This window comes from Centruroides vittatus, unplaced genomic scaffold, assembly GCF_030686945.1.
Source record: "Centruroides vittatus isolate TY-2023 unplaced genomic scaffold, ASM3068694v2 contig_19, whole genome shotgun sequence".
NCBI classification, from domain to species: Eukaryota; Metazoa; Arthropoda; class Arachnida; order Scorpiones; family Buthidae; genus Centruroides; species Centruroides vittatus.
The window spans coordinates 1,120,623-1,144,397 of NW_027121169.1; the positions used below are offsets into that span (position 1 = coordinate 1,120,623).

Sequence of the window (23,775 nt, forward strand, 5' to 3'; positions counted from 1 at the left end):
ACCTAAGATCAGTTATGTATTTTACACAATTTATCTTAACTGTTAATATACAAAAGATAGATTCAGATTACTGAAAAAAAAAAATTCAGTTGTGTAACTTTTCTGGCTGTTAATTATGTATATTAATGAAACCTTATTTTTTTTAAATCATAAAATTGTTTGGTGTCATTTGTTGTAAAAAGGTTTTAATAACAAAATCTCATTAATTATAAAATGGCAAAGAGTCATTACCATCAATATGAAAAGATTTTAAATACCATAGTAAAATGTTCATAAAATTTGACCACTATCTCCCCACCCTGACCTTTATCCACCAAAATTTAATACCGTTGACAACCCTTACAAGCTATCATTCCAAATTGTTTCTTAATCATTAATCCATCCTTCTGAGCTTTGTTTCAGTGAGCAGTTTCCAGCAGCCTAAATCAAGTCTAAGCTGAATCACTTTTTTAAAATTTTAAAAACCAAAATATTTAAAACCAGTTTTGTTTATATTGTGTCATTTAAGCAAACTAAGTGTATAATGTGAATAGAGATAGTACTTTAGATACAAATACATTTAAATGTTGCTTGCTGTCCTAATCACTAAATTAGAAATTACAACAACAAAATGATGAAACACACAACAAAATATAGTTTTTGTAAACTGTTTATTATACTGATACTCATTTACCAGTACAATTTTCCCAACCGCATGGTCTAATAATACTTACATCATATTACACATACAACATTTCTAAATAAAAAATATATGTATATATAATTCTATAGAGAAAAATTATATCACAAATATAAATTCATTGCAAAAATGATGCAATTTTGGAGAGATCAAATGCAATGTTACTGGAATGTCCCTTTTTTCTTTTTTATTCGAGTATTCAAATCTTTTGGGAAAATAAAAAATTTGTATCTTTAAAGTTGTCATACAAACACCTTAAAATGTTGCTGTTTTGGTATCTTAAAATGTTCAAATTTTAGGTCATTTTAATGCTGTTTTCAGTGTGGTTTTTTTTTTTTGTATATATATAATAATATATATTATGAGAGAGAGACTGCTATCAAAAGTAATGCAATTGATAGCCAAAATATAAATTAAAACTGAAGATACAATTTTTCCACAATACATAATACTAAAAAAAACAACTAGATAATTGTAATTTATCAGATCACAGCTACTGCTTGTTCATCTCTTCATTGATGATGGAGGCTACTTTGGACCCACTCTGATTCTTTAGGAAAGTGATGTGGTTGCCTTTGACCGTGTGGACGTTTAGGTTTCCATCGATGAACTTAAGATAAAGTTTACGTAAATAGATTTGAAACATTTTTACAGTAAAATCAGAAAGTGTACTTACCTTCCTCACTCCTAATTCCTCTCCTATTTCAGAAGTAATAAATAAGCCTTCTGATGCTTTGATAAGTATGGCATTTCCTTTGAATTTCCCTGTGCATTTGTAGTTGTTTGCACAGAGTAATTTTTTATAATAGGAATCTGCAGCTTTTGCAACATCTTCACTATCTTTAAATTCAGACAGCGATGTCATTACTTCAACTGTGTACTGCAACCTCTCTTTGTGTGAAGGCAAATTTATTAGCTGCTGAATCAACTAAAAAAAAAATAAAAAAATGTTTTAATAAATTTTTATTTAAGTATTATTATTATTTTTTACTACTACTACTACTACTACTACTACTACTACTAATACTACTAATACTACTAATACTACTAATACTACTAATAATAATAATTTCATTTACCTTTAATTTGTCTGATACACGTACATATTGTTGAATGAATGAATACATTGCTTCGGCAAATTTCATGCTGTCGTCATTTAATCTTGATTCGTGCTTCTTGGTATATGATGTTACTAAAGCTGGACTTCCATCCAAGAAAAATAGTTTTTGTACTTTATCTTTATTTTGTTGTAACCTGATAGCTATTTCAAAAGCAATAGCTGTACCAAATGAATATCCCAATATGAAGTATGGTCCTTTAGATTGTATTTTAGTTTTTATTAACTAAAAATAAACAATAATTAGTGATAAAATCTGAAGGATTTTATAATTATAAAAGGGTTCTTTCTTCAAGAAACTTACATCTAAATAGTAATTTGCTGTATCTTGACAACTAGATTGTGGCACATCTGTAGTACATTGAAAACCATAAACGGGACAAGACAATTCCTGAGTTACTGACATCAGATCTGTGACAACTCCCTCAATGGAATGTATGATGATTAGTGGAGTTCCTTCTGTTTTATTGTTCATATTAACAATAATCTCCTTTGGCATTAACAGCTTCCAGTTTTTGTATATCACATCACTTGTACGTTTTTCTACTTTTGATGAATCATCTTTAAAAACATTTGACTCCTGACCTCCTAACTCTTGAAGTTTTTTCAGACTTAAAGATCTGATTTCCTGCATTGATAGGTTAATTTCATAATCTCTTTCTAGTGTCTGTTTGACTTCTACACCCATTAAAGAATCCATACCCAATTCACCTAATGTTATAGCTGAATCTAGTGTATTTGGATCTTGGATTCCTAAAATGACAAAAAAGTTTAATTTATATAAAAAATATACACACACACACACTACTAAAAATGACTTATATTATAAAACTTTTTGTTAGACAATTTTAACAATATTTTTTGCCTAATAAAGCAAAATGATTTGAAAGTAATTCAAAATTTGTTGTATTTATTTTTAAAATGTAATTAAAATCATTTTATGTATTTATGTATTTACCAAGTATATGAGAAATACTCTGCAAAAGATTTTGCTTGTTGCCTTGTTTCTTCACTTTACGTTCAGCAGGTACCATACTGGCTACAACAGGATACTTTTGCTGAAGGAATGTATCTAGTGTGATGAGGCATGAATTTATTCTCTGAGGTAGTGTACCACCTATCACTAAATCATTTCCTCCCATTGTTTCCAATACAACTCCTACATCTCCAATTGCACCCCACTGGATGGCCAAACCTAATAAAATAAATCAAAATTTAAAAAGTTTTTCAATTATTTCTTATTAAAAAAAATAAATACTTTATTACTGGTAATTTCAAAGTAATATTTACCTGGTAAACCATCTTTATTTCTTTCTTCACATATCCTTTCCATCACTGAATTTGCATAACCGTAATTACTCTGGCCTGCATTACCACGACCACAACTGACTGATGAAAATACAACAAACCAGTTTAATTTAGGACAAAGTTTTCTTGATGCTTTATCTAAGTTATAAGTTCCTAAGACTTTTGGTTGAGTAACTTTGATAAAGTTTTCTTCATTTTGATTTTCCAACATTGCATCTCTAAGAACCTGTGTAAAAACAGTTCATTATAATAAATGTTTATTTATAAAAGAAAATGAAAAATTCTAAGGAAAGAAATTAAAATTTACCATTGCCAGATTGAAAATTCCACCAACAGGCCCATGTTTGTTGGCTAATTCTAAAAGTTCAGTTGCCTGAGAATATTTAGATGCATCTAAACTGGAAATAATTATATTCACTCCCTGTTCTTTCCAAACTTTTATACGATACTGCTGATAACCACTTTGCACTCCAGAGCGAGAAGTTAAAAGTATATGCTTAGCACCTCTAATTATCAACCAAGCTGCTAATTCTAAGCCAAAACCTCCAAGACCTCCACAAATTATATACACTTTATTTGGATAACATGTTGTGCGAGGCAAGACAGGCATTTTCATTGGTTTTGGAACAATAACACTTTGACGTTCCTCATCTCTTACCTATAGAATTAAAAACAAATCATAAGTTTAGAATAACTAAAACTTTAAACTTAAATTATGAAAACTGTAAATTAATAATTACCTTTATCACTACTTTTCCAATATGACGACCACTCGCCATGAAACGGAAAGCATCTTCGACTTTTGTCTGATCAAACACTGTTGTTTTTAATGGTTGCACAACTCCAGACTTAATTCCTTCATTGACTAAACTTACTACTTGCATTTTATGCTCAAATGTTGCAGGTGTCAAATTCTCAGCCATCAATATATCAAGCAAAATTCCATGAAAACTAATGTTCTTCAAAAATACAGCCATACCTTTAATTTAAAATGAAACAAAAATTTAACTTAAAACTGATTAATAAAAAGATTTTTAAAAAATCTTATCTTGGTTTGGTCAAAGTATTTAAAAACCAACCTAATTCACTGTTCTTAGAAAGATCGTACTTTCCAATTTCCAAGAATCGACCGTGTTGTGCCAAACATCTAACACTAGCTTGCAGTTTTTCTTCAGCCAGTGAATTTAGGACCAAATCAACACCTAAATAAATTTATTGCATATATAAAACTGAAGTTACAATAATTTTAAAAAATTTTTTGAGATTAAACTCATACCTTTTCCTTTTGTAACTGTCATTATATGTTTTTCAAAGGATAAATCTCTTGAATTACTGAAATTGTGATCCTTCAATTGTGGAAATCTCTGCTTGAGGAAGTTCTTCTTCTCAACAGAGCCTGAAATATCAATAAAATATCAATTCTCAAAAATGTTCACTATATTTTTAAAAGTAACAACATTTACTTACCAACAGTAGTGTAAACTTCACAACCATATCCTAATGCAATGGAAATTGCAGCTTGGCCAACACCTCCACTTCCAGAATGGATAAGAATGCTTTCTCCTTTTTTGATGTTTCCTCGAACAACCAAAGCATAATATGCAGTCGAATAAACAACAGGAACTGAACCAGCTTCTTCTAATGTCCAATGTTCTGGCACAGACCATATAAAGGCAGAATCCATTAATACTGTTGTTGCAAGGCCCTTGGATTCACTGAGACCCATTATACGATTTCCTCTACTGTCACGACCAGAAAATTCAAAGCCAAGGAGACAATCCTGAGTAGCCAAATCACCTAAAAAAATTTTACTAGTTAATATGTGCAAAAATGATATGTTAAACAGTGTACTGCAAAATAACTTTCATAGAAAATTTTTTGAGATAATATTCTTCATATGTGATGTCTTTTTTAACTTCATTAAAATTATGTTAAAGTTAGTTTATTCAAATATGGTTTTTCCATATAAATTTTTGAAACTAAAAAGTTAAAATAATGATCTCATGAAAGTTTTATTATAACTATAATTTTGTCTAAGCAAATTAATGTATTTAGTTTCAAAAAGAATTTATACCTGGAATGGCATCAGGAGGAAGTTTGCCAGTTGCCAACATAATGTCTCGGAAATTTAAAGATGCATAATATACATGGCACACTTTTTCTTTTAGAGAACTCCGTAATTCTTCCTTCCAATAATTTAAAGGCGATTCAAACCATCTTAAACTAGATAGATCACCACGTGTGATAACATTAACAAAAGCATGTTCTGCCATAATAGACTGTTCTGAAAATTTATGGAAATATAATTTAGTGAAAATTAATTAAATAGAAAAAATATTTTTGAAATTTATTACATATATATTAGTTACCTGTTTGAAAAGATGTATGCCTAAAACTTCCCCATTGTCCATCTCTGTATATATTCATTGCAAGATCTTTCTGTGGTAAATCCTTATAAACTGAATCATTAAAACTGAAGGGTGGCAATTTCTGTTTGCTTGCATTAAAAATGCATCTAAAATGATATAAAAAATGATAAAATTTTAATTTTTATAATAAAATATTTCTATATTTTATTAAAAAATATAGAAAATTTAAAAAGTACCTCAATCTCTCTCCACCCATTTCTTGTCGTAAACAATTCATCAAACCTACAATTCCATTGGTATTACTATCTTCTGCTACTAACCAAACAGGCGATTCAGATTCTTGTTTATATAATGTTTCTTTCAAGTTTTCAACCCAATCATATTTCTGATCTACAATCTTTATAATGGAATGTGTGTTGACATCCTTAAGTGAATCATTTTTACGTGCAAGATATAATTTAGATGCAATTCCATCAAACTTTTTGCAAATAACTGAAAGCCCAGCTGTTTTTAAAGCATTTTCTATTTCTTCTTGTGATTTTAATGATAATGTTAAACCTCCAACTGCAGAGAGAAATTTTTCAGCAGGAGTTAGATCAGTTCTTTGAATTAATAATACAAACCCACCACTTCTTAGGAAAGATGTCATATTTTCTAACAATTGTTGAAAGTTATATTTTCCACAAACATCTTTTGCAATAACTAGGTCAAAATTTGAAAATTCATTTGGTGGAGTTGATTCTAAGTCCCACGTTATAATTTTACTTCCTTCTTCAGTTTGATCAGATGAAGGACAAGTGATAGTATAATCAACATTCAAAAGAACATTAAAATTAAGTAAGTATGATTGAACTTTTTTGCTTATGAACTGAGAAGAAGAACTAACTTCAAGAACTTTCAATTTTCTTGTCAGTAAATTTTCTACAGTTATATCAAGAGCTGTTCTCAAAACTTTCTCACTTAGCATAGTTGTAGATACAATATCATTAGCAATTGATAATTGTAATTGTTTTACTATATTATTTAAATTTTCTTGGAAACTTTTGTTGACTGGTAATTCTGATATTTCTTTTAAGCTATTAAGGACAATAAATGATTCTTTGGTTAGTGATAAATAATCTTTCAAAACTTTATCTGATGCTTCCTTAAAGCCATTCATAACATCTGAAATCTGAGCCTTATTTTTCCCGCTGGCTTCTAATATCTTTTTTGAAAGTGCTGAACACACTTCTATGTATTGTTCAATTTCATTCTTTTCGTGTTTGCTCAATATGCATGTTTCATTATTAGGTATAAAACGATATTCTTCCAGAAGAGGTGGATTTTGTACATCTTGACGTCTTGGGGCAAGACTAGCTTTCAATCCTTTCAATATAACTCCTCCAGCAATACATTCATTTACATATTTGTCATATACCAATGGAATTCCTGTTATAAAATAATTTTGTTACTAATAATTTATGAAATTTTAAAAAATTTTAAATTTGTAAATAGACTTATTTCAATTAATAAAATATAAATTTTATTATATTTTTAAAGTAATACCTTCTTCTGTGATTGTATTTTGATGATACTTGGGATCAATTTTGATTGACTGTATTCTTGTTGGTAATACTAATACTCGTCTGGCTTCACTCAATATTGACACTTGAAGCATATTGTCTAAAAATACTTCCCAATTTTCTGACCAATTTAATCTTGCTTTTTCGCCTGTATAAAAATTAATTTTTTAACTTACAAAGATGTATGTATTTTATTTTCATTAGTAACATTTATTAGTATCATTATAAACATTGAAATGGAAAGTGTTTAGATTTGCTACTTTAAAAAGAAATTTAAAACATTAAGTTGAATGTTGTTATTGATCTTCATAATAAAAAATTCAACAAATTGTTATAAATTATAATTAAAACTTTTTGATAAAAATTGCATTTGACTTTTTACTTTCAATAGAGTTATAAAAACATAAAATTTGTAATTGATAAATCAAATAGAGAAAAAATTATTTTCTTCCATGTTTTCACTTGCATAATAGAGAAAATTAATTCGAGTTCTAAAAAGACTTATGTACCAAAATAATTATTAATCAATACAGAACTTATTCTCAACTGCTAAGAGTGGCTAAATAAATGATTTATTAAAAATTACTCTTAAATATTCATCTAAATAAGAATTTGTAAAAGCCAAAATTTTTTTAAGAAGAAAATTTTGTATATAGTCTTGTTAACATATTTTAAAGATCTGTTTGATTTGAATTAATAAAACTCAAATTTTAAGTAACAGCTTAGAGTGCATTTCTAGAAAGTCTGGGGGAAAAACAAAACAAATGAATTTGCTTTCGAAAAAAATTACTGTTCCAGCACATTAAAAAACAGAAAAATTTATATTTATTTTTTTCTCCAAAACCTTAAATATATTAAAATTTTGAATTAATAACATTTTGATGTTCTTTGTAAATTAAATTTTTTCCATGCTTTAAAATTCTGACATAGTTTATATTATGATTATATTTTTCCACAATAAATACTTACCATTGCTTTGTGATTCTATTATGCCCTGAAAAGTAGGTCCATAGTCATAACCTCTTAATCTTAGTTCTTTATAAACATCTTTTTTGTCAAGTACAATATTTGTTGTTTTATCAATATCAGTTGTAAGTCTTTCATCATCAATATTTAGTGGTTGATCAAGAAGCCTAATGATGCCACTTGCTGCAACAGTTCCACTTTCACACACTTCAAATTCACCAGTAACATCCATGATATTTACTGTAAATTTGGTTTTTCCTACAAAATTTTATTTTAAATAAGTAAAAAAATTTACAGAGTAAGTTAAAAAGCAATTTATTTTACTTAACCTACCTGTCTTAGATAGTATAGTTGCTCTAAGTATGGAATAATTTTCAATTTCAACTGCTGTTTGAGAAATTAGTTGATTTTTACGTTTAGCCAAAGCCTTCCATGCAAGAACAAGATAACCAGTTGCTGGGAACAAAACACGCTTGTCAATACAATGTCCAATCATGAAATAATCGGGAGATTCTGGATTAGATATATCAATTTCTGTAACAAATTCTCCAGCTGATCTTTCTGGGCGATCTTTCCATAAAGCAGTTCTCCATTCTTGTGAATGGTCCCATTGTATAAATGGTGACAATTTTGGTACACCTCTTGACACTGGATAATTAACTTCAGGATAAAATTTTTCAATAGTAGGATTTATACCAGCAGTATACATTCTGAAAAGAAAAATAGAAATTATAAAATTAAAAATATTGTTTAGAATGGCAATAAAGTGTATTAACTGAATAGAATATTAAGATTCAATAAATTTTAAAAAATAGTTAACTTACTTTCCAACTGAAGATAAGAAATAGTCCAGATTATCTTTTTCCTTTTTATTCATTAATCCTATAAAAGCACAGTTTGCATTAAGACTTCTTTTCAAAATAGCTTGCAATAAACAATGTGGAGCAATTTCAATAACAATAGCATTAGCTGGAACATGAGCCAGTGCTTCTCTAAACAATACTGGAGATACCAAATTATTAACTAAATAAGCTGCAGAACATAGCTTGGCAACTGGAGTATCCCAATTGCTTTCTGGAATAGAGGAACTAATCCAGCGTTGTGTGCGTGGTTTCGGATTTGGAATAATCTAAAGTACAAAAACTCATTATAATTAATTGTGAAAATATTTGTATCTGTGAAATAAATTAATGTGTTAATAATATATGTACAGGAAATCCTCGTTAATTAGTACTCAGATAGTTTGAAATCCCATTAGTTTAGTAACTGTATTTTTTGTCCTGGCCAGATGGATAGAGGTTTTATACATTAAGGAATTTAGTTAGTTTGAAATATGGCTACTTTGAAATTTGAAATGAAAATTCTGTCTGAACTGTAATACGTGGTACAATCCAAAAGTTCGGAGACTGCAGTAATCTATGACAACAAAAGCATGTATTTGAAGTTACAGCATATGACATGGATTCTAACAAACCACCTCTACGAGTTCAAGTTAATTTCACCATGTCATGCAATTAAACTGCGAGCGCTGCTGTTTTCTTCCGGAGATGGTTACCTTTGTTCTGCAATGTAATAAAAGTGGAGTTTCAAGAACAACCTCCAACATTTCGACTTCGCCATGGTAGAATCACCGTACACCTTTCTTAGCAATTTTAAAGTCTCCGTAGGTGTTTTACCTAAACGCTGACAAAATTTAATGTTGGAGGTTGTTCTTGAAACTCCACTTTGATTACGTCGCAGAACAAAGGTAACTATCTCCGGAAAAAAACAGCAGCGCTCGCAGTTTAATCACATGACATGGGTGAAATTAACCTGAACTCGTAGAGGTGGTTTGGTAGAATCCATTTCATACGCTGTAACTTCAAATACATGCTTTTGTTGTCATAGATTACTGCAATCCCTGAACTTTTGGATCGTACCATGTATGCTTATATTAACTTGTATATTTAGATTGAAGTTCACATGCCTCCATACTATAAAAGAATAACAGACCACATACAATTCTAATCTGGCAACATGGCTCTGCTTTTACAGTAACACATTTTCAGGTGACACTTTATCCATCATTGACTACCCTTTTTCTCTTATCTTATAAAATATGGCTGGGTTTCAGGGTTGCAAGATTAGGCTACAGTAGCAGATTGAGATATTTGTAGAGCTCTATGCTACTAGATTGGTGACTTACTACCTTTTGAGCCACTTTAAAAAATAATTTGAGCTCCATTTTGAGAATTTTGCTTTACTTTTAATAAAACTTATCTGGCAACCTGTGGTTCTCACCAGACATGCTGTTTATCTGCAGTTAATTAATAATAATATAAATAAAATGAAGGTAATGTTCTGTATACATAGCCATATTCCATTTGTTTACTAAATTACATCAGTTACATGGCATTTGGCATATTGTACAGAAATATGTAAATCTTGCATAATTCAGAACTCTATTTTGAAATCTTGATTATTTTGACCTTTGGATTTTAAACTAACAAGAATTTCCTGTAACATTATATATATTTAAAATTTTATAGTTGTAACAGAACTTTTTTAAAGTATTTACTTTTTCTAAAGCTCTTTGTAAGCCAGGAGCTGCAGGATTAATGTAACAACTATGAAAGGCATATCCACAACTATCTACTTCTCTTATAAATATATTTTCAGCTTGCATCTGCTTGACAAAAGCAGCAATCTTATCAGTAGGGCCACTGACAGTTATAGTATCTTCAGAATTGTGGCAGGCTGGAAGTACTCCTTCAGGACATCGCTTTTTAGTTTCTTCCCAAGTCAAACCTGGAGAAAAACCATAATGAGTATTATTATTATTAAAAAACTTTTAAAAATGTGCTAATTCTAAAATTTTCTTTATTATATTTTCCACAAACAAACCTGGAAAACATTTAAATTAGAATCAAATGTTTTCTATTTCAATTAAAAACATAATAATATTTACAGAATGAATAGTAAGAAGTTAAATGAGTAAAAGATAATATTAAAATTTTAATTCTCTATGAAATGATATTATTCATATGGTTATACAGGGTGTAAACACAAACATTGCTCAAAACCATCTTGCTTTTGTTATGTAATGACTAGAGTTAGGACATCTAGGCACAAAAAAGTGCCATGCTTTGCGACACTTTTTTGTGCCTAGATACCAACATACACCCTGCAAAAAAGTGTTTTGCAGGGTGTATGTTTGTGTCATACATATATGTAGGAATAGTGATTGAAATAGAGAACCAGAAATGACAATAGTCTTCCAGCGTCTTGCAAACCATCTTGATAGAACAATAATCTTCTTCATAACGTCTTTTGTCCTTTTTTCCTTTCGTACTGTCACCAACTGTCATCTTTTCCCACTTCTCCCCTTACTCATTCTCACTCCCTCATTCTCCTTGTCTCCCCCACAACCCCTCGTAAATCTTATCTTAATGGTTTAGGAATGTTACTCATCTAAGCCCCACACACACACACATATATATATAATTGTGTGTGTGTGTGTATTTTTTCAAATATATATATTTGAAATAAAAAGCTAGTACTTTGTTATCTACAGTTTACAGAAAATGAACCAGTCCAGATATAAAAATGAAATAATGATAAATATGATTTGAAAACATATCAACTTATATTGCATCAGAATACCAGCAAATTTAAAAATGTATGTAGTTTATAAATATAGACAGTAGTAGTTTAGTTTAATTACACACAGTAATAATTATGTAATTAACTACTTTCAATAAAGTTAACTACAAGTTACAATTGTTGTCCCAATTTGGTAATTAAACTATTAGTTAATTATTATAGGTGAAACTGAACATGTAGTTAATTTTTCTTTTAATTCACTATAAAGTTGTGTTGGGATGATCTATTGTATTAATGCAGGAGCAAATGTCTATTTTTATAAAGATTAACCGAACTTGTTGACTTTGACAAGTTAGATGAAACCATTTGTTTTCAAACAATTTCAGCATTTGAAATTTTTATAAATTTTGTCAGTTAATATAAAGTCAAATTCAAACAATCAGGTTTCACTGGATTTTGCTGTGCATGTGTGTACAAAAATGTGTAAAGTATATTTTTTATTTGTACTTGCATCTAAATTATTATTACTTATTACTCTACTTAGTGGTTGGCAGGAATTTATATAAAAATCAAGAATTTAGAAAATAATAATAGTTTAAGTATGTTACACAATTACTGGCATGTAAAGTATGCATTTCTAGAATATAGTTCTAGCCTCATTAGTAGTGTTATAGTAGAATGTCTGTTTTCATAGTCAAGATAAGTTTTAACATCTGGATAATGAAGAATGTCAAATGAAAAATTTATATTCTTGAGATATCATTTAATACCTATTAATTAAAAACACAAATTAAAATAAGGTTGAAATGAAAACAGAGGTTATTTTAATCCAGTCTACTTTTTTCTTTTAAACTATTCATAAATAGAAAATCAAGTTAATTACTTTTTATGTAGTTAAACTGTATTTCAGTTCTACAAGTGAAACCGGCAATTTCTTCATTTGAAAAAACAAAATAATTATTTTACTTACCAACAGCTGCCATTGAACCAGCAATTAAGTTAGCTTCTTCAACACATCTTCCTCTCCAGTAAGCAGACAATATCATTTGTTCAGCAGTAAAGCAACCATCAGCATATGCACAACCTAGTTCTCCTACTGAATGACCAACAATACCATCAGGAGTTACACCTAATTCCCTTAAAGTATCAACTAATGCCACCTAAATAAATAAATATGAAAAATTTAATTTAAAGCAATAATGGTAATAAAAAAAGTATATAAATTTTCTTTTGACTACTTAAGTTAATTATTAAAAATAAATATTTAGAAAAATATATCTTTTCCTAAATATAACCATTTTTTAAAAATAAAATATTCTTAATTTCAAATAGGCCTAATATCTTATAAGCTATAATATAGTTTATGTAACTTACCTGAATTGCAGCAATGGCAACAAACGATGATATAATTTCTCTTTTATTGCTACTTTCAGCTGCAGGTTTTGTTAATATTTGCATTAAGTCAATGCCAAATGGTTTAAGTATTTCTTCAGAGTGTTGAATGGATTTAGCAAATGGTTTTAGTTTAAGAAGATCTTTGCCCATACCAGGCCATTGAGTTCCCATGCCAGAGAATATAAACCAGACTGGTCGTTTTTCTGAAGATATTTTCTATAAAAATAAATTACTCTTTAAATAAAATTTTCAAACTATTAATTAAAAAAAAATAAAATAAAATGATTCCCTACTTTTATTTCGCTTGCAACTTTTTGGGGGCCTTCTTTTAATAAGGTGAATCCTCTATACATCATTGATGTACGTTTTGATAAGTTTTGTATAAAACCATATGTTTCAAATGGTACTTTAGTATTTTCAAGATAGTTTAACAATGAAGATACACCACCCTCTGCTCTATCACAACAGAGTACAAGCTGTGGTAATTTTATTTCTTCATACTTTGGTAGGCGAGGATTGGCTCTTAATAAGACATGAACATTAACTCCACCAAATCCAAAGCTATTCAAAGCAACATATTCTGTGTCAAGAGGAGTTGGTTCAGTGACAACTTTAACTCTACCTTCTACCAATGAAACAATATCAGGGTTAGGAGTTGAGTAATGTATATTAGGAGGAATAATTCCATTATCTAATGCCATTGTAAGTTTGGCCAATGCACCAACACCTAAATGTAAAACAAAAAAATTCTATATATTAAGAAAGAATAAAATCCTTAAAAATAGATATAAAAATTAATTTGATTCTTCAAGTATTTCATATTCTTAAAGTTTTTCAAAAAACATTGTTAATTTTCAGTCACTAACCTGATGCAGGTTCTGCGTGACCAATACTAGCTTTTACAGAACCAATAAGAAGGGGACACTCTCTTCCTTTACAAAATATATTTGAAATTGCAGCTATTTCTACTGGATCACCAGCTTTAGTACCTGTTCCATGAGCTTCGACATAGCATACTTTTAATGGATCAATTTCAGATTCTTCATATACAGCTTTCATTAATTCAGTTTGTACAGATTCAGATGGAAATGTTATCCCTGTTAATATATTTTTAAATTTAATAAAGATTCTAAAAAGAGAAAAAGATTAAAATGTATATATATATATGTTTTAAGCAAAAGTAGTATGAACCTTCAGATTTTGATCCATCAGTATTTGTCTTAACATGAGAAACTATAGCATACATTCTTCTTGCTTTACTTTCACGCTGTAAAAATGCAACTCCTATTGTTTCTGATCGGCAATATCCATTTGCTACAAGATTTTTCAATGAAAATATTAAGACCTATTTATTAAAAATCACTTAAAAATTTATTAAGATTAAAACTAATCTGAATTAAAAACATACCAGAAGCATCAAATGCTTTACAGGTTCCATCTACAGACAACATATTTAATTTGAAGAAATGTAAAGATGTGGCTGGTCTAATACAAATATTGCATCCTGCTACCACAGCAGCATCACACTGATTGCTTCTAATTGCTAAAACTGCTTGTTGCATTGCAAAAAGACTTGATGAGCAAGCTGTGTCCATAGCAAAACTTGGGCCTATTGAAAAAATATAAAATTTTAATTAATTTTATGTAAAAAAAATTTCAAAAATTTCTATAAAATTAAAATACTTTATGATATTTTAATGAAATAAGTATGAATAAAAATTACAAATTTTAATTATTACTTTAATAAAAAAATTAAAAATTAACAAGCATTTTATTTATAAAGATATATTGGATTATTCAAAGACAATAAGTTTTCTATAAAATAATATAATTTGAAATTTTTATTTCTTATAGAAGAGAAAAAAATAATTGTTGGTATTTTATATATTTACTTTCACATTAGATTTTGAATTAACTTTATTATATTAGATATCTATGTATAATTTATTTCTATGTACACACCTTTAAAGTTAAAAGTGAATGATATACGATTTGCAAACATTGAAAATGAACATCCTGTAAGAGCATAACCATTGACTTCTGATATATCGCCAGCAAAAAAGTCATTACTCTCTGAAGAACAAACTCCAACAAAAACACCTGTTCTGGAATTTCTTAATTCATCTGGATCATATCCTAAAATATTATTAAATAAATATTAAATTATTAATAAAGCTTAAGTTTTTATATTTATTACATGTTTCATATACTTAGTAAACAAATAAAAGAAAAAATCTTAATAATGAAAATTTAGATTAAAAAAATAAACTTAATTTAATTAGCTATTTTATAAAAACAAATTAAATTTTTCTAATAAAAATATTTTTAATTCCAAAATTTTTTCATCAAAAACTTACCAGCATCAACAATTGCTTCATAAGTTACTTCAAGTAGCATTCTGAGTTGTGGATCCATAAACTGTGCTTGTTTAGGATGGACTCCAAAAAATGTTGAATCAAATCTTGTTAAATCTTTTAATTTTCCCAGTCTTGAAGGCAATCCATATAAACCTAAAATTATTTTTTTTTTAAATGTAATTATAATTTTTTTATTTTTTTATAATTTATATTAACAATACAAGTGAAGTATAATTTAGAAAAAAGATATGGAAATAATTCAATTCCTATTGATTAATGCAATAGCAATGCTTTGGAATATTAATATTCAAGAGACATTCAGCTTATAAATTTGTTTTTTTACACTAAAGTAATTATTACTTCATAAAAGAAAGGAAGAATCTTGCAATTTTTAAAATTGTCTTAAACTCAGCTAATTGGGTCAAATAATTTAAATTAAAGTAAATTGTTCAAGTAATTAATCATTGGCTCATGTATAACTAAAATTATTATGTAAAATTCTTATTATTTGATACACAGATTTTCTAAAATATTTTTATGCAATATTTTAAAAACTTACTTGTTTTGAAATTGAGTCTTATCTGATTGTTCAATATGATTTATATTATGGCTCTAAGCTCGTCATTTAATATCAAATTTATTATACTGAGGCAAGGAGACAGTTTGTTTTCCTTTTAACCTCATTTTTTTCTTTCCCTTGTATATATTTTATTATGAATTCATTTCAGAGCATGTCCCTTATCAGCCATTACATAGAACAATATGAGAAGGATTTGTTAAAAGCAATAACAAATCAAGTAAATTTCTGACAGTTTCTGTTCAGTGTAGATCTATATTAAGCTTTTACCAATATACACGATTTTTGTAAAATGTGTAATAAAGAATATATCTTCACATGTTTAAATATCTACAGTAAATGTAAGTTTCCATTTTTTGTATTTCTTAAAATAAAATAAAGACTTTTTTACAACATTGATTTTTTTCATTACAAATTCTTATAGATGTGCACCCCATTTTGTAATTCAGCCTATGTAATGGCTGACAAGGGACTTCTCTGAAATGCATTCAACAAACTATATACATGGAAAAGAAAAAAATGAATTTGTTTTCCTTTTAATCTATGTGTCTCCTTGCCTTGTTATAATAAGATTCCTGTTTAATATCACACTTAAGATAATTATTTGTATTATGGCTCTAATGTTTGTTATAATTTAATAATGAGTGCATGAATAATAAAATATTGTTTAAAAATATATTTTCAGTCAAATCTTTGAAAATAATTTTAAGATATCTATACAGTTATGCTTGAAATTTGTGAGATTTTCTGAATAAAGATTAAATAAACTATATTCTTAATTATCATAAAATTATTCTATTTTATGTTTCTTTTAGTTAGTAGCATTATCAGTAATAATCTGTTTAAAATCATAAAATCAATAAAAAAATTTCTTGAATATTTGGCTTTAGCATTAAAGAGTGTTCTTTCAAACATCAAAAGAAATTTTAAGATTAATATCTGTTCTGTTTTCTCCATTATATCTGCAATTAAAAAATTGTTTTTGATTATTTTTATATTAAATAGAAAATTCTAAAAAGCAGTTTTTGTTTGAAAACTATCTCAATATTAGTTGGATCATCATTAATTTTAATATTCATATTGATTTTTCAAATTAAAAAAAATCAGTACTGGAATAATCTTTATATAAATTATCTCAATTTTAAAATTTTATTCAAAATTTTAAAAAGTGACGTTTGAATTTTATTGTTTTCTTCCATATTTACAAACATGACTTCTATCTTATTTAGAAAAAAATTTAAATTACAATAATTTAGGCAACCAAAATATTGTTTTATGCAATTTACTTATATTAAGAGAAAATCTACCAATAATCAAAGTTCTGTTGTGGCAATATATGACTAATCTGATTTATTCAAATAAAAAAAATCATATATTTCTATATATTATTTATAACAATTCTTACCCATTTCCCATCTTCTTTCATCAGCTGTAACCATATCTACTTTATTCATTAAATTATCCCACAATTCATTCATGTTATCAGATTCAGGAAATTTTCCTGCCATTCCACTTATCACAATATTTTCTGTGACATCCCATTTGGGCATTTTATAAGTTTTCACTGTAGTTTCTGAAGGATACAATGTTGTGGTTTCTGACTGTGCTGGCATTTTGATCTTTTTTCTCTAGAAAAAATAATGAATTTTATATTAATGTTTTCTTTAGGTTTAGTAAAAATCCTAAATTTATTTCAAATCATATTTTTAAATTTAAAAAAATAAATTAATATAAACTAATTATTTTCGTTTTAATGACTAGAAAATTTTTAAAATCTATTCATTAATTTCAAAATCTTCATTAACAACATTATGCTTCTTAATAATTATTTAAATAAATTCCTTGTCTTTTATGTCATTTTCAAGCAAAACTAGCCTTAATGTTAGCTCTAAATTAAACACAAAAAAAATTTTTAAAATTTCAGTTAAGCAATTTTCAAAATACTGTTTTTGAATTAATTTTGTAATAAATCTGACAAAGGTCTTAAATTTATTTATAATCTCAAAAAACTATTATTATCAATTGATTACTTAACTCAGATTACAATTACTTAAGCTTGTAATTGTGATTATCTGATCTGAATTTCTATAAATTTATAAATATAGTTTTGTATAAGTTACAAAACAAAAATTTTTATACAATTTTATGTGTTCTCTAGTTATAAGCAATACAAAATTTTTTTTAAATTAAAAATTGGCAGACAGTATTAACTGATATATATTTTCAATGGCTAAAATGTATGGTAGATAAATTCTCTCTAAAATGTAAACTGATTTAAATAAAATAATTTACTGTAATTATAGTCAAAACAAATACATATATCACAAGTTTGAATTCTGTTACAGGTGTAAAAATTCCAACTATTATATTTTATTCCCAAAAGCAAAATATTGCTTAATATTTTGATCAGGTAACATTTTTAAACATTATATTTACAATAAATATTATAGATACTTTTATTAATTCAACATAATTTCTTAAATAAATTTATACATAATTTAAGATAATAAATTTTAATTAATTAAACTATATAAAATAAATTGTTATAATACTATGTTTATATCATTAAAATTATGTACCTCGTAATTCAATTTATAAAAGCATCAATAAAAAATATACAAGCATTGGAAATTTGCAAAACATTAGTAAATTGCTTCAGTACAAGTTAGGTGCAAGAATACTAAATTAGAAAATAAATAAAATCATTACCATTGTATATCAAGTAAACATAAAACATTTGAGTATAATAATATCCTCAAAGGAAAAATATTTTATGTAATTTCTGTTCTCCGAGGAAAAGTAAATCGACTGTTTTAAATAAATTTGAGAATCGAAGATAAAATAAATTCTAATGGCAAAGTCTTTAACACATATTGAATTTTTAAAAAATTCCTTAAAAAAAGAAGGAAATTATAATAAGGATGTTGACAGAAAATTAAAAAAATAAATATATTATTCTTAGAAAAAAAAAAATCAATGCTATAGTAATAATAATAAATGAATCTACATTAGTCAAATAAAGGTTCTTGACCTTCAATGGCCCATTTTTTCCTACAGTATAAAATTATATTTAAATTTAAAATGTTTTTAGCTATTGTGTTTTAAATGATAATGCCACTTGATTTCACATAACTAAAAATGCAATGTTTATTATTGTGAAACCTAGAAAGAAAAAAAAAGTACTTTGTGAAATAAATAAAAAAAATATCACCAGTTCTATTTATTACCAAGATAAAAAAAAAAAAAAAAAAAATTATAAGAGTATTTAAGACAAACTGGATTTATTACACAAATAATTTTAGAATAAAAAAAATTTAAGCTTGGGGGAATCAAACCGATCTTTAATTAAGGACGACTCATTACCGTACCCATTTAAGAAACGTAGGGTCACTGGGTTATCATCCGCAGAGGAGAAAATTATCCCAGAATTTAATAAAAATGTGTTTTTTTCTTATATATTTCAAAAACAACAAAAAAAACAATGTAAAATACAGTATCAAATTTTATTGTCTTCAAAATTTTTTATTTATTTATAAAAAGATAATTAACGTGCCGCCATCCAACGCAAAGAATTAAGAACAACTATTTCCTCATATAATAATGTACTGTACTTAAAATAATCCATTCTGAAATTTTCTATGTATATCTGCTGGAAGAATGATGTAGACAAAGTTCTAATAAATTATACAAATATGTGTGGATTATTAAATTTCTGCTAATTTAACACAGAAAGAATAACTTATTTTACTATTAAAAAATACCATATAAAAATGAGCAAAACAAAGAATATAAAAATTTAAAAAGTTTATATACAAATTAACGGGGAAAATATATATAATCTTTTAGCATATTGTATATGATTTTAACTAGCATTAAAAAATTTAAATTTAATAAAATGTAATAAAACTTTCATACTTAAATGATCTATACACAGGCTTGATCTATTTAATTATTAATTAAATTAAAATACTTTAAACCAGACATAATTTAATTATTAATTGAACAAATAGAAAGAGATTTAGTAGAAGCAAGGACTATTTAATTAAAGGAGAAGATTATTTGTAAGTGAATTAAGAAGAAAAGAAGAAGAAATCACAAGGCAGGGGGAATGATTAGAATTTGAAAAACTCACCGATCGATCCGCTTCGTTTAAACACTTAATACCGATTAATTATCGATTTCCAAAATAGTGGGATTTTATATAGTATATATCATATCAGAAATGATTCAATACTTTTATCTGATGTGATATTCCCGTTTTTCTCTTTTAACCTATCTACCAACACAACACCAAATGCCGGTCTGCGGCACACACAGTCGGGTGATATGACACCACGTGAAATCGTCCAATAGTGAAGAGCCGTGGCTCTCCTCACCCATGACGTCACCGGTGAGACGACAAATCTGTTCCGTCCATTGGATGCGTATCATTTGGCGATGACGTGAAATAACCGATTTCACGTGAAAAAGCGTTAAAGAATTGTGATTGGTCGGTGCCTGTTTAATTAGACCTTTTTTTTTAAAATTACGTCACAGTAAATTATTATATTTTTTTGTAAAATAAATAATTGATTAATAGCACATACGTGGGGTTAATTGCAAACAATGGAAGGTTAATCAAATATGTAGCATCTCTGTATTTTTTAATACATTTTTATTAAAATTTTTCGATTATTAAAAAAGTAGAAAATAATAATAATAATAATAATGCGTAACTTAATTACCATAGTTTCGGTTTATGCTTTTCTAGTTAAGAAAATCTTTTTTAAAATTAGTTTCTAGCGTGAGAGAAGTGGTCAAATTGTAATATATATGCTTGATATGTCATAATTTATCTATTTGGGACGCGAAATAAAGGTTCGTTTTCCTCCAACGCAATTTTTTTTTTCTTCGCCTTCCCGTGTTAGAACAGGAAGAATAAGAGCCATCATCCGATCGTCCGACTCGCAAATGGCGTAAGAGTGATTTCTTATCGTCATGTATTGATAAAAAGCTACCTCATTCGAGTTTTACACGTGAGAAGCTCGATCACGTGTCTTCCGATCGATCGTCTTGTGTGACGCAACAAATTGACCATTGTGAAGCAGGAAAGTATGTCGGGAAATATTCGTGTTTATAAACGTGAATGTCTGGTGTTGTTTTCTGTTGTGTTTTCTATTTTAATTTCAATTTTTGTCACTTCAAATTTTTCGTTCTTTTTATATTTATTTATTTGCGTTACAACTTTAGACCGAGCAACTGGAAAATCACCGAGAAAAACTAAAAAAAGAAAGACAGAACTACTTGAATTATGGAAAAGTTGCACAACTTTTCTTTACTTCCTTAAACTTTTGAAATTTTTCCTCGTCCGCCTTTCTGAATAACGCATATTTATCGTTAATATTGACGAAAAGATGCGTTAAAAATATCAATAAATTTACAACGGATCACTACGGAAATAAAAATGCATATACGATTTAAAAATAGAAATACTGATAATTGTATTTATAAATAGTAATTATGATAAGTGATTTTTTATAGAAAGAATTATCGTCGCTATCGATATCATGCTATCAAAATGTCTTACTACCTTCTCATACCACCGAAATCAGGCGATAAAATCATGTTATAATTCTGAGTATTTAAATTATGACAGCAGATTTAAGAACAGATCTTGTATTTAGATGATTACAAAACGTTGCAAGTTTTGTTCGTATAAATATAACATATTAAGAAGGAATTATTTTGTAATCAAAATGTAAATTTTTGTATTGCTTAAATTATTCCGTTTGTAAATAAAATTTAATATAGGGAAAAGATTTCCCTTCTACCGAAGTTGACTATGTAGTTATACAATTTACAACATATACATATACTACCAGCATCAATAATGACAATAAACCTATCAAGGACGAAGTTATAATCAATAGAAACTGCGTCGTTCTGAGCTCTTCTTTGTATGGATTCTATTTTCTCGAAAATAGTGTGACCTATTTCAAATCTATATCCAATGTGAGCAAAAATATATTTACAATATAACAGGTATATGAAACGAATGTCTTCAGCACTATATAAGTGATTTTAAATTAATGAATTTCTGATTTATTAAACCATCGAGCGATAAACTTTGTAATTAATCATTCGATATTTCTAAGTAAAATGCAATTTTACTATATTTACTACATAATTATTTTTTAATAGGATTGTTACGCATATTAAAAACTTCTTAAAATTATCTTATACGCTTTGAAATCCCTTATATACGTATGTTCTAATAGATATATCCGTGTTAAATATTATTTTTCATATGTTGAAAGACAAAGTAATTTTCAAAATTTCGAAAAATATACGGTTGTTTATTTTTTAATCATGTTTTTGTCTAAATAAAATCAAAGTGAACTTATAAAATAGATAAAAATTTCATTTCCACATAAATTTATCAAATTACTGTCTTTCGAAAATTCTTAATTTACTAAATAGGTTTAAATTTCAAAAAAAATCTTGACTTTTTCAAACGAAAATAGTATGAAATAGTTAAGAAGCATCTTAAAATAACAACAATTCTTAGAATTTATGATTTAGTTATTTCTAGAAGGGAAAAAAGAAAGAAATAGTTGCATGAATGCCCCTAACGAGTTTTCGGGGCATTATTTCTACTTTAAAACGCAAAAAAGTAAAACAAATTATTTAGAAAAACTTTACAAACAATACTCTACTGTGTCATTTCGTTTTTGCCTTAAAGAACCGAAGGAAAATGAAAACTAGACCTAAATTCGAAGTAATATAGATATAACCTATATATATAGAGAGATTCTGTATGATTCGTATTTCAAATAATTATAAATAGATATTCTATGTATATCAGATGTAAAACTGCTAGAGAGAATATTTAATTTATGTAACTTAATCACTATAGAAGTATGCCACAATTTATATTTTATCTGTTTCTCTGCTTCATAACGGCACAAAATTATCCTTAGGAATACGGTTTTACTTTCTTATTTATTTGATATACGAGTTTATTGGCTAGTTCTATCATAGGATAACAACATAACATGCAAAACCAAACCCTGTAATTTGGTTCCACTGGTCGCTTGAATTGTTATGTTCAGCTTTAAAAAAACCGGATGTCGGTCAATTGCTTCAGAATTTACTGGCTACCAAGATGTGACGAATTATGATATATATTTTAAGCACAGCACAAAAGAGTATATTTCAATCTAATTTTAGATTACTTTACCTCTTCAAATATATTATGATTAATCAATTACTTTAATATTAGCGAGTGTACTGTATTAGTCTATGCAAAAAACAAATCGATAATTTTTAAATTACTGATATATTATCAAAATATAAATAATATATGAAAATTGATATGTTAATCGATTGATTATTGTTATTGTGTCCTTGAAACAGGTTTTGTAATCGTAGGAAAAGTAAATATTCAAAACCGGAATCAGTTTAAAAATTTCCTTGTTTTCACCATTATATGAAACGTTAACATTTATTAATTTTTTACAATTATTCTGCTATACAAAATGGTTAACTGATTGTGAAGTAATATTTAAATCCACTTATACGAACCTGATTTTGTATGTGATTATTCATAATTTAAATTTAATAATATACTTACAATATTAAATTTCATTTAAACGTTAATTCCATATTTAATTTATTAAAAAATTCTAATCATAATTCTGAAGGGCATTATAACGTTAGATAATCATTAGAAAATAATTAATATAATCGAGAAAATTAAGTGTTATTTATATGAAATACATCTAAAAAAACAAAGTAACTATTTTTGTTAAAGTATCTTTTATTAACTGCTAAAGTATTAATTATTTTTTCATTTGGGTCTTTTAAAAAATAGTTTTATATACA

The 23,775-nt window shown here is 27.2% G+C and overlaps 1 protein-coding gene across 1 annotated transcript; it reads right to left on the reverse strand.

Moving 5' to 3' along the window:
• Window positions 1-633: 633 nt before the first annotated feature.
• Window positions 634-20,244, reverse strand: FASN1 (Fatty acid synthase 1). The gene is made up of 29 exons (XM_067264478.1): window positions 20,045-20,244; window positions 17,318-17,540; window positions 15,336-15,488; window positions 14,941-15,114; window positions 14,387-14,587; window positions 14,170-14,292; window positions 13,845-14,075; window positions 13,272-13,705; window positions 12,958-13,194; window positions 12,554-12,743; window positions 10,559-10,788; window positions 8,826-9,130; window positions 8,335-8,711; window positions 8,005-8,259; window positions 7,019-7,183; window positions 5,710-6,901; window positions 5,474-5,619; window positions 5,179-5,388; window positions 4,572-4,901; window positions 4,381-4,500; window positions 4,184-4,306; window positions 3,845-4,083; window positions 3,412-3,762; window positions 3,087-3,330; window positions 2,755-2,991; window positions 2,101-2,549; window positions 1,759-2,022; window positions 1,356-1,607; window positions 634-1,289 (listed from the first exon to the last, which is right to left on the reverse strand). Exons 2-29 carry the CDS (start codon window positions 17,523-17,525, stop codon window positions 1,173-1,175), a joined length of 7,557 nt encoding a protein of 2,518 aa, XP_067120579.1. The 5' UTR covers window positions 17,526-17,540; window positions 20,045-20,244; the 3' UTR covers window positions 634-1,172.
• Between the last annotated feature and the right edge of the window lie 3,531 nt (window positions 20,245-23,775).

Excerpts from the sequence above, each read along its gene's own strand:
- FASN1 (XM_067264478.1), bottom strand. The coding sequence starts at position 17,525 with ATGCCAGCACAGTCAGAAACCACAACATTGTATCCTTCAGAAACTACA. Across the intron at positions 14,076-14,169 it reads TGATGGATCAAAATCTGAAG|GGATAACATTTCCATCTGAA; the intron begins GTTCATACTACT and ends ATATATTAACAG. Across the intron at positions 4,501-4,571 it reads TGAAGTTTACACTACTGTTG|GCTCTGTTGAGAAGAAGAAC; the intron begins GTAAGTAAATGT and ends TTGATATTTCAG.